The sequence below is a fragment of the Brienomyrus brachyistius genome, chromosome 7 (genome assembly GCF_023856365.1).
Source record: "Brienomyrus brachyistius isolate T26 chromosome 7, BBRACH_0.4, whole genome shotgun sequence".
NCBI classification, from domain to species: Eukaryota; Metazoa; Chordata; class Actinopteri; order Osteoglossiformes; family Mormyridae; genus Brienomyrus; species Brienomyrus brachyistius.
Window position 1 is genome coordinate 1,508,415 of NC_064539.1, and position 14,600 is coordinate 1,523,014.

The following is a 14,600-nucleotide window of genomic DNA, read 5'->3' on the forward strand; positions in this document are numbered from 1 at the left end:
ACATAACATTAAATGGTACTGTAAATTAACACGCATTTGTACTGCCAGGGTGAGACTGCGAATATCTAAACAGCTGTAGCAGACATCCTGATAGCTAAAAAACTAAATATGTTTAGGGGTACGGCTGTTGGGGATCTGAGTACTATGAGGTGCAGTCCCAGAACATATCTAAAAAAAAAAAAAACAAGTTTAAAATAAATCACAGGACTGCTACATCCTGAACGACGACCCCTGACTGTCCCCCCCTCAGACAAAAACCAGACAGTATGGCAGAAAAATAATATCCAAGTTCAGCTTATCTGGAACTGGTGAGAATAGTCTTAATTCATTCTTTCATTAGTGGGCAGGTCTTTCCCCGATGTTACTCAATTGCAGTTTTTACAGTGCACAAACTGGTTGAGCTTGAAGGAATCGAGTTTTCCCACCAAACCTGAAAAAGTTTTATATTCATACTGTGTGCAGTTTCCTGAAAGTGCTCAGTTAGCCACAGCTGTTGCACTCAGTCTAATCCATTACAGGAAAATAGTATGAAAATTAACTGGGGCTATTTCTCAAAGCAACAACAAAGAAAAGCATAAAATAGTTGTCCTTCTCAGATCATCATCATTATCATCTTCTTAGTTCTTTCTATAACAGATGCGGCTTTACAGTCCAGTGAAATGTGCAGAGTCGTCCATACAGAGAGACTTACAGCAGCCACATAGGTCTTAAGAAAACTCGAAGACCAATCATACACTCAAGGGCTGACTTTCTAAGAGTTCCATCTGAAGGGAAAATCCATAATGTAGCACCTCTCAATATACGTTACCAAAGGATGAAGGAATCAAAACAATGTTTCAGGATGCATTCACATTAAAGTGTGTTGTGTAAATGCAGAAGAGCCATACAAAATAAAACCAATACCAGATGTGACAGGAACTGTGAGATACCTTTTCTTCTATACCACTACCGGTAAGAGCTGGCCGAGTCAGTCAGTGAGACTCATGGATAAAGACATTCCCAGTCCATAAATTAGACAATATTGTTTAAAGGACAATAATTTTAAAAAGGTTTATATACCTTATGACAAACAAAACTGCAGTCAAAACAGAAATACTACAAAGAAGTTTGCTTCCAGGTTTTTCCAAACCAGCAAACACAATGGCAAATTGGGTGAGGTACCACAGATCCCTCTTCCATAAATGTTTGCTGAAATCCACCAAGTTACCATATAAAAATTTAAGCAGCAAGAGGACAACTTAATTTGGGCTGATTCCTTGGGGTGCGGGGAGGGACAGAGGTGGTGTTGGGCGCTGGCTACTCTTCCAGCTGTTTCCCCATGTCATGGTGGAGCTTCCTTCAGGGAACTCCTACGCGCCTTTTCGGACCTCAAATTAACACGCATCACAGCCCACATTCCCTCACACGCAAATCTCAGTGACAGAGTTGTTCCATGATCTAATCCTGTACTTCAGACAACAGCAGAATGACCCAGGCAACCAGGGACTATCGTTTCAAGACTTACGGGTCAGGGTCAGAGAAAATTCTTTAACAGGAAAAAATCATGAAACCATGCACCAGCTGACAAACCTAATTTTTTTTTTTTTTTACAATGGCGTTAGCAGTTTAATTCTAGTCACATACATACAGTAAAGTACCATGTTCCATTGCATTGGTGAAGCGTGTGCTGGTTTAGTCCTTGGACTGAACAGGTAATGGTATAGCATTAACATAGCATTAACTTCTATAGGATGTTGACTATCCTCTAGAGGGCAGTCATGAGAGAAGTACAGACTTAGGAAATATTACATCACCAAAATTGCAATTTAAAAGCAGAAGAATGATCAGGTAGAAGAAATGCTTAAGGAAACATTTTGAACAACATAAGTATATCTGCAAACTTAATTTTCTGTCAATAGTTTAATGTAAAGACACCAAGCTGTCAACAACATCCTTTTAGGGAGAAAAACACTGAATACAGAAATAATATATATTCTGAAGGCAATCATTATCAGCTAAAAGTATCATGATTTTAAATTATTAACACAAGGGAGCAGGTAACTGAAAACTCATAAAATGAGCTATGTAAAATTCTCAAAGGAATCATTTCTTGAAATGTTTCCTTGAGTTAAGCAAAGGTGTATGCTTTCATTAGATATCTCCAATGAACATGTGCCAAAAGGTTTAAGGGAAACAGAGTACAGATATACAGATAAAGCAAATACGACTTTTGTGGTTATGGGCACAGTGGAAGGGGCTGTAGAAATTGGTAAGGGTATTTCATGAACAGTCAAGGACAGCCTCAGTAATTTTTTTTGGTTTCCCTTGGTATTACAGTATTCTTTACTGTTAGCTAAAGAAAATAATTAAGCTGACAGCATAGCAACACTAAATACATAGGTACATATATGATATACACAGTTATATTATGCATTTTGATACACACGGATACACACACAAACATGCACACTAAAAGCCTTTATTCTACTGCTAATATTTAATCTCATAAAATATTTTTAAGTCTTCATTCATCGGTAGAGAAGACGGACTGCTAACAAAAAATATACATTTTAAAATAATTATTTACTGCTTGTTTGGAAGTGGTCCCTATTCTGATAGAAAGAATAAAATCTTAACTAAACTTAACCTAAACTTACAAGCTAATCCCTATGATATATTTCAGAGGCATAAACTCTGAACATACGTCAAAAAGATGGAAGTTCACCACTAGGCATCTACAAGTGATTTTACATCTACTGTCACACACTAACAAATGTGACCAAGACAAAAGAGTGAAACTGGCAGAGGTCAGCAATCCAAAGAGAGATAGCATTTTAATACTGCCACCTTAGATGACATTTGCAACACCACATGGCACCAGATACACACTACCTCTACTTTTTCAGGAGCTTGTCAAAGATGAAAAACATCTTTAAATCTTTTAAATTTTCACCTTCAAAAACAGATCTTTCCTTAACAAAATAGCCACCTATCAAAAGGTGTCAAGTTCAAACTAAGGTTTTTTTTTCTTATACTGTATTCCTTCTCATAATTATTCAAGATGTCATTCATTAATCTTCAGCATGTTCAATGGCTATATGAAAATAATATTAAGACATTTTCAAATGTCAAATAGATGGGTCGTTTTTGGGGATTAACTTGAAATGACAGGCCCTAAAGATTAACATCAGTCCACCTGTCTCACAAGGCACTGTTGAGACATTTCCAGCATGTACTTCACTTCAAGATCTCAGCCAAGGATGAACCTTCCCCTCAAGACAGCCTGGGAAAATCCACATATTCCAACATCTCCAAAAACTACTGGCAAACGAACAGTAATAATAATAATACAGTTAAGAATAATTTGGGTTTTAATCCCAGAGGATAGAGGGCCGATCTCATGATTTTCAGCTTCATCATTAAAACACATATTGGACTATTTAAAGCGCAAATAAGAATTACTTTAAAACAAAAAAAGTACACTTTAGCAACCTCATATTTATACACATGCGTTAGTAATACAGCGAAGGTGTTCATTTAATCACAAAACCGCGAATTATGGGAGTTAAAGTGACTCATGGAACTGGTAAAGTATCCTAGGAACCTACAGTATGTATAAACTTTATATACCTATAGCTCACAACACTTTCCAACACAAATCACAATCTAGGTGACTAAATTAAGTAACACGCGAAGAAAAAAAATATATATAAACAATTAGAATAACCCAGAACAGCCAAATGACAAGGGCAGCATGAAGACAGTTCACCTACCCAGTTGTGACTCCCCCGGTGTCCCAGGGGAAGGTTTACTTCTGTCTTTTTTATTCTTGACTTTATTCCTGCTCTCCTTCTTGTCCTTTCCTGCTTTTTCACCTGGCATGGTTAATTCCGCTTGATCAGTTTATTTGTGTTTTTTGACGGGAGCACCGAGAGGGCCTGCGCGTAGGTCGCCTCAAATTCTGTCCTGCCGCTCTAGCCCGTTTAAAACCGCGAGGCGAAGTCGCGCGTGCCAGTGGGCCAACTGTTGAATCGCGGTTTCCAGCCAGGTTAACTCGCGGGGGGCGGGGCCGGCGCCAAATTTGGTCAAGGAAGTGTACACGCTGGAGGGGTTTCCTTTTTGCCAATGAAATAAAAGTAACGATGTCGCAGCGCTGCAGCGATACCCGAGGTAAGTTTCCCGCATTTATAGTATACATTTCATTTAGAAGTCATTAAAATCCAGTCATTGTAAACTTCAAAATAAACTAGATTCCCACAGAGCTTCTTTTTTTCTGAAATAAGCACACTTATGTCATTATACTTTTTTTGTATGCACCGGCAAATAATTGGTACTTATATTGATATGTAAATTTATATGAAAACGTTATTTGTGTGGTTTGGGTGACTAAAATCATGTTTGGGAATTTAGTTATTTTCCATAAAAAACAATAATTACCCAGTACACATAGGACTATTAACATTAACTCCATTAAATTCTGAAAATTATCATATATACTAAAAGGTATTGTTGATTTTTTTTTCAGTCATTCGGAACCTATATATATACTGCCCTGGATTTTTAATTTTTTTTTGTCTGGTTTTGACTGGTCCTTGTTTAAAGCAGGTAGATAGGTAAATTAAAAAAAATAAAACAATATGACAATTTCACGTATTTTGAAAAAAATATATGCTTAGCATACTGCCCAAATAGTATATAATATCTATAATACTAAATAATCTGTTTTATTATTTAGTTTATCTAAATTGTTCAAATTATCGTTTCAAAGCATACATTATCCAAATCTGGAAAAACACAAATAATCAGCTGTCAACTAAATATCTGCATCCCAAAGTTTTGTGCTCATTTTACAATATACATTACAAGGTATTCAAAGCACTGACGATGTTTCAGCTGTGACTGTGTAATGAGCACACTGATAAAGACATTTTCAAGTGTATTTAAAAGGTATAAAGGAAATATATTTCACACAATGTGCTTCACAATAATGCAAAAACCTAAATACATTTTATGTATCTTACATACAGCATTATTTGATATACTTTGGATTGGTTTCAAAGTTTAAAATCTCTCTCTCTCCCTCTCTCTCTCGCACTCTCTCTCCCTCTTTCTCACACTCTCTCTCTCTCGCACTCTCTCGTATGTACACACACACACACATAAACACACAGCTGAAAACGTACCACGTTTTCCTTGTTATCACATGTTTTCTTGGCAAGAATATCCACATTGTTACTGTTTGGCATACAGCATTTTCCCCCATATATTCCTTTTGTTGAAAGCCTTAGCTGAAATACATAGACAAATTGTTCGACAAATAAAACGATTTCATAAATGATTTATAAAGCTAACATGAATGGCAGATCATTTGATGATTATTTTATTATTCTTCGACTGAGTCCTGGAGCCAGCAAAACAGTTTCTGGAAGCTCAATGATGCTTCTTGTAGTTAAAATGTGCATTTGAGAGCTTTTTTATTTTGCTGAAAAAAAAAGTTGAATCCAACAAATGGGTTTTGTACAGACTAAGAAGAAGTCTACATGTTTTGCAGTCATTGTGCTTCTTGGGAGGTATACAAGTGTCCAGGATTAGCATCAGTGCCCATGTAGATAAATGTATATAAATGAGCACATTTCTTTTAGCACTTCACATATCCTGCACAGGCAGTATTCTCCCAGAGGACAGGTGAAGCCAAACTCTTTGCTGTGACTAGTTGGCCAGCTGCTGGAGCTGAACTCAGTGTCACCATGATGAACTGTCAGTGTTTAAGGACACTACACATGCACAAAGCTACTCTGCAAACATTTCAACATTTAAGGCCTTCAACATATTCAGTGGAATGACAAGAATTCTGGTCCAACTTAAATTCAATACAATTGGGAGGAATATGATACAACTTAAGTTTTTATGCTATCAGTGATGAGAATTGTCTCAATTATCTTTGACTGTTACCTAGGAGGGGAATCTGTGGGATTTACCAGCCTCAATGAAAAACTTAGCGTTAGAGAGTGGTCACAGTTACATGACTAGACGATGCGTTGATACCCATGACCATTCGTGGTTTTGGATTTGCGTCACATGTTTTCAAGTTGAAATCGTGTGAAACATCATTGGATCACTGGCTGTGACGTCTTTGCTTACCACTGCAAGAAATATATACATCGATAATCAGCCAGCTGTCTTGTCTGTTTGCGGCATCAAGTAAACAGCCAGGAGTTACATCTTTCGTCTTGTGCAATGGACTGAGATATTCCCGATCTCTTCGGTTCAGGAATGTTTATACTGCCTTATGTCAGTGTGGACGAACAATTGAGACAGTGTAAACTTAAATAAAAAATTTTGATAAAGGAACAAATTTATAAATGATACAATTGTTTCAGCCATTCCCGTCTCAACTGGAATTCCTGAGGGATGCCAAAAGCGGCCGCGCTCCTATACGCAGCACAAACTGCAAAACGGATATTGTGCAAGTTGTTGAGTCATGTTTTCTGATGTATGCTGGCAACAGGGTTGATGCCAGTGAGGGACAAGACTAGGCCTGTCTGCAGCAAATTCCCTGCCTGTATAGATGAAAATGCTACGGGGTTATTTGAAGTAGTTTAAAAGTGACTGATAAAAACGATAAGGAAGGGTGAGGCAGTCAGGAGTACAGTACAGTCCATTCTGTGAACCCCACCCAGAGTGCAAATTCGTGGTGCCAGCTTTCATTTTTTTGCATTCGAATATTAATTACTGGACCATTGAGCTACCAAAATACTTGTTTACATTTGTTGCAATATAAATATGTATTAAATTGGTTTAAATACAAATTAATTGTTATAGTAAAATAGAATATAAATAGTTAAAATACCATACTCATGCCATTGACCAAAAAAAAAAAAATACAAGTCTTTCACTCTCTGAGCTTTCAGGATGAAGGACTTGAGGGCAGGCATTTTTATGAAACTAAAGGGGTTTTACTTAAGTAAAATTAAACAAACTGAGACTGGAAATAAACTGGACTGTGAGGGATCAAAACAAGAGGACTACCATGAGAAAGGACACAGACTGACAGGAGGAGCAACACTAATTAGGAGCACAGCACTGGGAAGCATGTGTATACTAGATTAATGAGGGAACTAACAAGAGGCAGCTGGGACTGATCAACATGAGGGTGAGGAACAAGAGGTAAGACAAACGAGTAACAGGGGTGGGTTAAGCTCATGCTGAGGATTAGATGGGAGGGTCAGGTAGGCAGGATGTGACAGTACCATTTTCATAGCACAAGAAACTGTGAATTAAGCAAACAAAGTCACAGGTGCTGTTTTTTTTATTGGCAATAAAATTTTTCAAACAAATTTTGATTAACAGAAATGTCAGAGAAATTTTTACAAGTTGCTGATAGAGATCATGCAGACACAAATGGCAGTTCACAAAAACTTTGGGAATTCAGTATAAATCAGAAAAGAAAACAACCAGAAAAAAAATCCTTGATGATGGAGGATGGTGGTTTTGTGTAAATCACCCTCTAGATGCCCAGGTCTTCTCATGATTAATATAATATTCATTTTGCAGATTGTATTGGAATATCCATGTATTTCTGTTGCATAAATCCAGTAAGATTCTCTTAAAATTAAATATCCAAACCAGTGTCATCAAATTCAATAATCGCTTCCTCTTTACTTTAATTAAAATTCCAATTAATTGTGTTTTTAGTACATCTGTAAGAATTTAAACTTGTTCAGTTAGGTACCTGGCTCAGTGAAAGATTCATGAAAATATAAAGAGCTACTGTATTTTATCATGCTGTACTCAGAGGAAAAGTTAACACAAAAATTAAACCCAGTATTTCCCCCTGGGATCAATTAACTTCATCTTATCTAATCTTATCAGTAATGGCTCTGAGGTTTATAACAATGATAATTTTCTATGTGTGTCTCTTTACATTGTTTGCCTTGATAGGCAAAATGCACCTCTCATCTGATCATTGAAAATTAATTTATATGGATATATTTTTATGCTATTAAAACATATTTCAGTTGTAAATTTAAATGAATAATATTAAATCCATTCAATATTTTATATTATTATTGTTCATAAAGTCAAATGGGAATATTCATTTGATATTATCCCATTAACAAACTAATTAAATGAAAACACAGTTACTTAATCATGAATCACTAAAATGATTGATTGGCATCAATCATGGGGGGGGGGGTTGGTAAAGTTAATCCCTCAGTAATCTATCTGTCTTTCTGTCTTTTCAGTGTCTGCTTATGTTATACATGCACATGCATACACAAGCTCTCCTACACATCAGCAAAACTGCCAATTATACATTTAAATTAATTATACTTGTCAGCAATTAGTAAGCATTTTGAAAGAGGACAGATATCCTGATTTTTCTCCAGGTATTCTACACTTTTTCCTTGGATATTTACATCATCCTTATGGTGGTCTGGTAGCTAGCTAGCCTTTTATTTCAGGCAAGTAGAGACAAGCTCCTGGATAAACAGGTAGGGTATGACACAACTGTCTAAATCTGTCAGTTTCACTCCGTGGGTGTTCAGTGAAACTTGACAAAAGTTAGGCTTTCATCTATTGTAGCTAACACACTTCAGTGTGATTGCATCCTTAGATCCGTCACTGGGCTGCGATTTCCATGGGGTCATGGATCAAGGTACAATAAAACTCTCCTGCATTAAATGTGGCTCCGCAGAGGAAATCTAATTGACCAGAAGCAACAGCGCAGCACACCGACATCAGAGGCAAGAGATCAAGAGTTAAAAAGGCCACACAGATGAAGAGTAAGCATATCTCATTATTTTTATTAGCCCAATTGAAAGCCAATAAAACACATCTACATAGAAATGGATAACATGAAACACCAAAGGGATTCCCAAAATGTATTTCAGTAAATTTATCTCTATTATTGAACTAAGAAATTTGTCCTTCGAGCAACTTGTCAGAGTGATGTATTATGTTCAATACTTGACTTTCAGAGGGAGTTAATTCTAGCACCAATTTAAATGTACAAAATCCAACGTAAATGTATACATAGTCCATAGTTGACCTGAACTTGTGCAAAATCTTTGAAACTTTTTTTTTCAGTTGTACTGTTCTAGAAATTGGACTGGAGGTTGAAGCCTTGGAGATTCTTGGAACCTCTTATAATGTTATAAGGTGGATTTAAGGACAAACTTCAGTAAAAAGAGGAAAATTATTTCTAATTTATTTTTTGCTAAAATGAAAAATATTTGGCTATTACAATGAGCATAAAATATGTGTCTGTAGCATATATCAATGCCCATAATTACTCACAATTACATAAACAAATTGATAAAGTATGTTAGTAGTGTACATTTTCCCAGTACTGTACACTGAATCTAAAAAAAGAACTTTTTCTTTGCATTGGTGAGAAACATCTGTATAGGTTGTGCCGTGTCCCCTGATGTCTTAAAAACAATGCTTAAATCAGATGTGGAGGTCATGACTGTTATTCACCTACTCTAAGTGACTTTGTATAAACAGTTTATAATAATGAGGTCAAAGCACTTTTATACATTTCAAAGTCCCTAAGTGTTTTCTAAGAAATCAGAAATCATAGCATTTTTGGATGTAATCAGTATACTCTTGACGCCCACATGTAAGAATTATCTCCCCCCCCCCCCAATAAAAAAAAAAACAAAAAACAAAACAAAACAGTCCACATATTAATAATTATATTAATATACATATATTTCACAGCGAATAGTTTGTAATGGAAGGAAAATACGGTATAGACTAGTATAGACAAGGTATAAACTGCGGTAACGAACATCTCTGGCATCCTGTCAATAAACTTCACTGGAGCACCTATAGTAGGAGGCTCAGATTCAGAATCAGAACAGAGTTTATTACCAAGATTTGTGTGAATTTGCTTTTGTTGTGGTTGGTGCCAGACATCGAGAGATAATATATATATATATACACACACACACACACACACACAAGGGTATATCCAGTTACTAATATAAATAGATAGAAAGCAGAAGCTCCTACCCGAAAGAAAAATCTACCAATTAACAGTGTGACTCTGAGGTGCTGTTAGGGGAGGTCTGAAGGAAAACAAGAAAATAAATGATTTTCTTTTTGCTGTCCTCATATACACCCAGGTTAGTTTAATTAAACAAAATACTTACATAAAATAAGGAATTTTATGACCCCTAGTACCTTTGCACTTTGAGGGTAGGCCAATGGAGATTTAATAATGATCTAACATTTTCTTCTCCCCCGGCTATTTTCCACACAATGTTCTTCTACCCAGGTCTCATATAAGCTTCTGTCATTCACAAAATTCTGCGTACCTTTTATGGGTCCGGTGGAGGTGTGTATTTTGGATACCGTGTTTCTAGGAGGTGCCCCTTCTGAATTCACTTTCCTTTATCTTGTTGAAACTTGAATGGATTATGTTACCATTTCACTCACCCATTCTAATCTTCTCATCCTTTCCTGTATGTTTGGAATTTGTGCTTTTAATTTAGATCTGAAATAATTTTGCACATTAATGAAGCACACCTCCTTAGAAAAAATATTTATAAATATTATTACATTATTCCTTACTAAAACATATTCATATCTACAAATTTCAAATTCGATAATTAGAGTCAGACTCAAAATTAGAAAATTAATTAGATGTTAATTTAAAAAGTAAAAAATAAGCCGAGTGCTGATATTTCCAGTTTTATTTTCAACCAAATTTAGTGAGAATTGTCCCTTTTTTTCAAATATGAATTTCAGTTTTAGAAGTAATATATTTTTTTCATTAATTTTATTATTACCTAGAATGTCATGGTCTGATATAGAAATATTAGAAATATTAGCATTGTAGATAGAAGCATTTGAATATTGATTTAACTAGAGTGTCCAGCAGGAACTAGCAAAAGACCATATAAAAGCATAGGCCAATACTGCCTGTTAATCTCTCCACCAGGTGAAAATAAGTCAGACATTTCTCTTGCGTGGTTCTTCAGTGGCAGAATGAATTATCTCTATGCATCGGAATCCCTCTCAACCTTGATAGAACACCTCAAGAACCCTCTGTTCCAGGAACACCTCAGCCGCCTCATCAGGTCACTGACCTACTCTGCCTTCATCACCTTCCCCAAGGTTATGGTGTCTGGGCAACACAGGGGCATTGTGTGGCTTGGAGGGTGAAGCCTTTATGTCTGTGACCAGAAGGTCACTGGTTCAAGCCTAACCACAACACATCTGTGGGTCCTTAAGCAAGTCCCTTAAACCCCAGCTACTTGGGAGCTTCTATGGGTGGCTGTCTCTTTGCAACCAGCTTGCTCTCACTTACAGACATCAAGTTGGGGGAGGTGTAAAGAGAATTTCCCCCACAGGGAAGTCAATCATTAATAATGATTATTACTGGAGACTCTTGTATTTTGGACACATTGAGTAGGAACCCACTGCTCATAGTGTTAGGTGCTTTTGTTCTGTTGCAATGCTCTGTATAGCAATGTATCCAATGCTAACTTGTAACTGGTCACTTATTGGAAGCTCAGCCTAGTTCCACTTGTATCAAAGCTGGTTCTTTGGATGCTCCATGCCTTTCAGATCTGCCTCACTTGTGTGTCACCTTGAACAGAACTCTCTTCAAAAATAAATGAATGATCTTGTAAAACAATAGGAATTTTCCAAATCTAGGAGCTGGGAAAACATGGCAGACTGCATCTTACCAACCAATGTACAGTGGCTGAGAACTCGCCCCCTTTCTCTGCAGAATAATGGTGATTGTTTCCACCAATAGCAGGTGGAAATGCATAATGTTCTCGTGTGTGCTCATGTAGAGCATACTTGTATGTAACTTTCTTCAAGATTGCAGTTGTATTTTATGTTTCAGAGGCAGGCTACTTGCATAACCAATCGACAATGAATCCATCTGCAAGTAGCCCCACCCCAAAGTATCGAAATGTACAGTATGAAAGATATGAGCAAAAATGTAATGTCCTCTGTGGACAATAAAGGAGGATATTGTGCACAAGCTACTGTACACAAGTTTTTTAAAAATAAAAAAAAGAAGTTCGCATTGACCAATAAAGAATATTACTTATAAATAATTGTCCTTTTACAGTATCATTCTCTTTCGTTTCACAAATGAGAAGGAGCTTCAAATAAGTAAATATTTTTCACCCATCAAAGTCAAAACTATTACGTTATACTTTGTGTGGGAGTACAAAAACAGTGGGCAAGCTTCACAGGTGTGTTTTATACCCCCTTAAAAGGCCATCCCATCCTAAAGTAAAGCACAAAGACTACTATTAAAGTATCTCATGTAAATATTTTGAAACCCGTGGGGCTAAAACGCTAAACATTGCTCTAATGCTTCAGTGCGTTAAAACATTTAGGTAAATGAAAAGATCGTCGGGCTGAATCATCAAAGCCACCTACTCGTTTGCTCCATTACGATCCAGATGTCTCCGATGATGTGTGTACAACTTGTCACGGAGTGTTTTCCCGATACGTTGTTGAAAGTGAAGTTTGTTTTAGTCTGTTTAATAAACACTGTATATCTCAGAGAACAAAACACCAACGACAATAAAGGGCTCCGAGATGCAGTGCCAGTTTTACACAGAAGGAAGATACATCCATACGGAAAAGAAATTTAACACTGCAGATAAACATTTGTTTAAAAGCCTGTACAAAAAGTATTTTTTATTAAAAATGTGATTGCACCTCTTTTTGAGTACAACTGCAGAAATTGATATATGTTATTTAATTATATCTATAACAAGATATAACAAATTATATCTTTTGAATGGTCTTAAAGTTAAAATTGAATGATAGTGATATTTCTTTTAATACATCGAAATGTGGGGGCGGCATGGTGGTGCAGTGGTTAGCACTGTTGCCTCACACCTCTGCGGCCCGGGTTCGAGTCTCTGCCTGGGTCACATGTGTGTGGAGTTTGCATGTTCACCCCATGTCGTCGTGGGGTTTCCTCCAGGTACTCCGGTTTCCTCCCACAGTCCAAAAACATGCTGAGGCTAATTGGAGTTGCTAAATTGCCCATAGGTGCGTAAGTGACTAATGTGTGAGTGTGCCATGCGATGGGCTGGCCCCCCCATCCTGGGTTGTTCCCTGCCTCATGCCCATTGCTTCCGGGATGCTACGGACCCCCCGCAACCCAGTAGGATAAGCGGTTTGGAAAATGGATGGATGGATGGATACATCTAAATGTTTATATTGCTTTAAACCTACATCCCCCACTTTAGTTTAAAACGTTGTTTTTCCTACTTGGTTCCCAGTAACATACCTGTCTGAAATAAATAAAATGACAAAGCGCATTGAAGGTAAAATAAGCCATGTTTTATCATGAATGGCTGATTTGTTTGTTAACTTCTACCTGCAACCAATAGTCTGGAATCACATGTTTACATTATTACATCCTTACAAAAGTACAGCAGTGATTTATCAAAATTAATGGAACACACATACACACACACATACAGACACACACACACACATGCACACACACAGACACACGCACACACACACACACACCCACACACATGCACACACACAGACACACAAACACTAAACACACTCTGATCAGAATAAAAGGGTACAGTCCTGGAACAGTTTTGTACCCCAAGATACAGACAACAATAAAGGACCCTCAATGGTACAAAAATGTTCCTCAGACTCCATTCCTGAACCTACATTTACCTACAGCTAGGGTCAGACACTTCAGCGTACAGCCCCAGTGACAAGTAATTGTACCCTCAAAGGTACAAGGCATAAACCGGCACTTTTTTCTGACTCTGTGTGTGTGTGTGTGTGTGTGTGTGTGTGTGTGTGTGTGTGTGTGTGTGTGTGTGTGTAAGGATTGTGTTTATATTACATTGTGGAGACTAAATGTTTTTTTGACATTGTGGGAACCATCTTCCAGATCTCCACAAAGATCTGTGAATGCAATCAAAAAACTAGAAATGCCAAAAGTCTCGTATTTTGTTTGGTTACTTATGGTTAAGGTTAGGGCTGGGTAGGGGTTAAGGTTGCCATGTTGGGATTAGAGTTTACCACATAGAAATGAATGGAGAGTCCCCACAAAGATATAATTACAAACCTGTGTGTGTGTGTTATGTTAAAATGCATATAAATATTAAGGAAATGGTTCAGTTTATAAAATAGCTGCAATTCTTAAATTTCAATGTTCAAATTAAAATACTCCATGATCTGTCAGCCTTGGCCAGGTTTATTTCCTATACCATCCAAGGAATCCCTTGAAAAAATAAATAACGTATTAACTGATACTTTATTGATTGACAAAAACTGTGCAGCAGTAGCTCCATGGAATGGGCTTCCGTGGCTGAGCAGCTGCATGCAAGCCTCACATCACCAAACACAATGCCAAAGATGGAGTGGTGTAAAGCATGCTGCCTCTGGACTCCGGTGCAGTGGAAATGTGTTCTGTGTTGTGACGAATCACGCTTCTCTGTCTGGCAGTCTGGGTTTAGCAGATGCCAGGAGAATGTTACTTGCCTGATTGCATTGTGCCAACTATAAAGTTTGGTGGAAGAAGGATAATGGTATGTGGTTGTTTTCCACGGGTTGGGCTAGGTCCCTTAGTTCCAGTGAAGGGAACTCTTAATGCT

The 14,600-nt window shown here is 37.2% G+C and overlaps 1 protein-coding gene and 1 long non-coding RNA gene across 4 annotated transcripts in view; one reads left to right on the forward strand and one right to left on the reverse strand.

Moving 5' to 3' along the window:
• Nucleotides 1-4,003, reverse strand: part of nrg1 (neuregulin 1) — a 61,498-nt gene extending 57,495 nt beyond the window's left edge. For all 3 annotated transcript variants that reach the window (XM_049021299.1, XM_049021297.1, XM_049021298.1), the window contains exon 1: nt 3,753-4,003. In XM_049021299.1, the coding sequence (XP_048877256.1) occupies nt 3,753-3,861 (109 nt within the window). In that variant the 5' untranslated portion in view covers nt 3,862-4,003. The remainder of the gene's footprint in view (nt 1-3,752) is intronic.
• A 4,504-nt stretch (nt 4,004-8,507) lies between these two features.
• On the forward strand, nt 8,508-9,435 carry LOC125746821 (uncharacterized). Its single transcript, XR_007399069.1, has 2 exons — nt 8,508-8,765; nt 9,070-9,435. It is a non-coding gene; the product is annotated as an uncharacterized LOC125746821 (long non-coding RNA).
• The last annotated feature ends 5,165 nt before the right edge of the window (nt 9,436-14,600 follow it).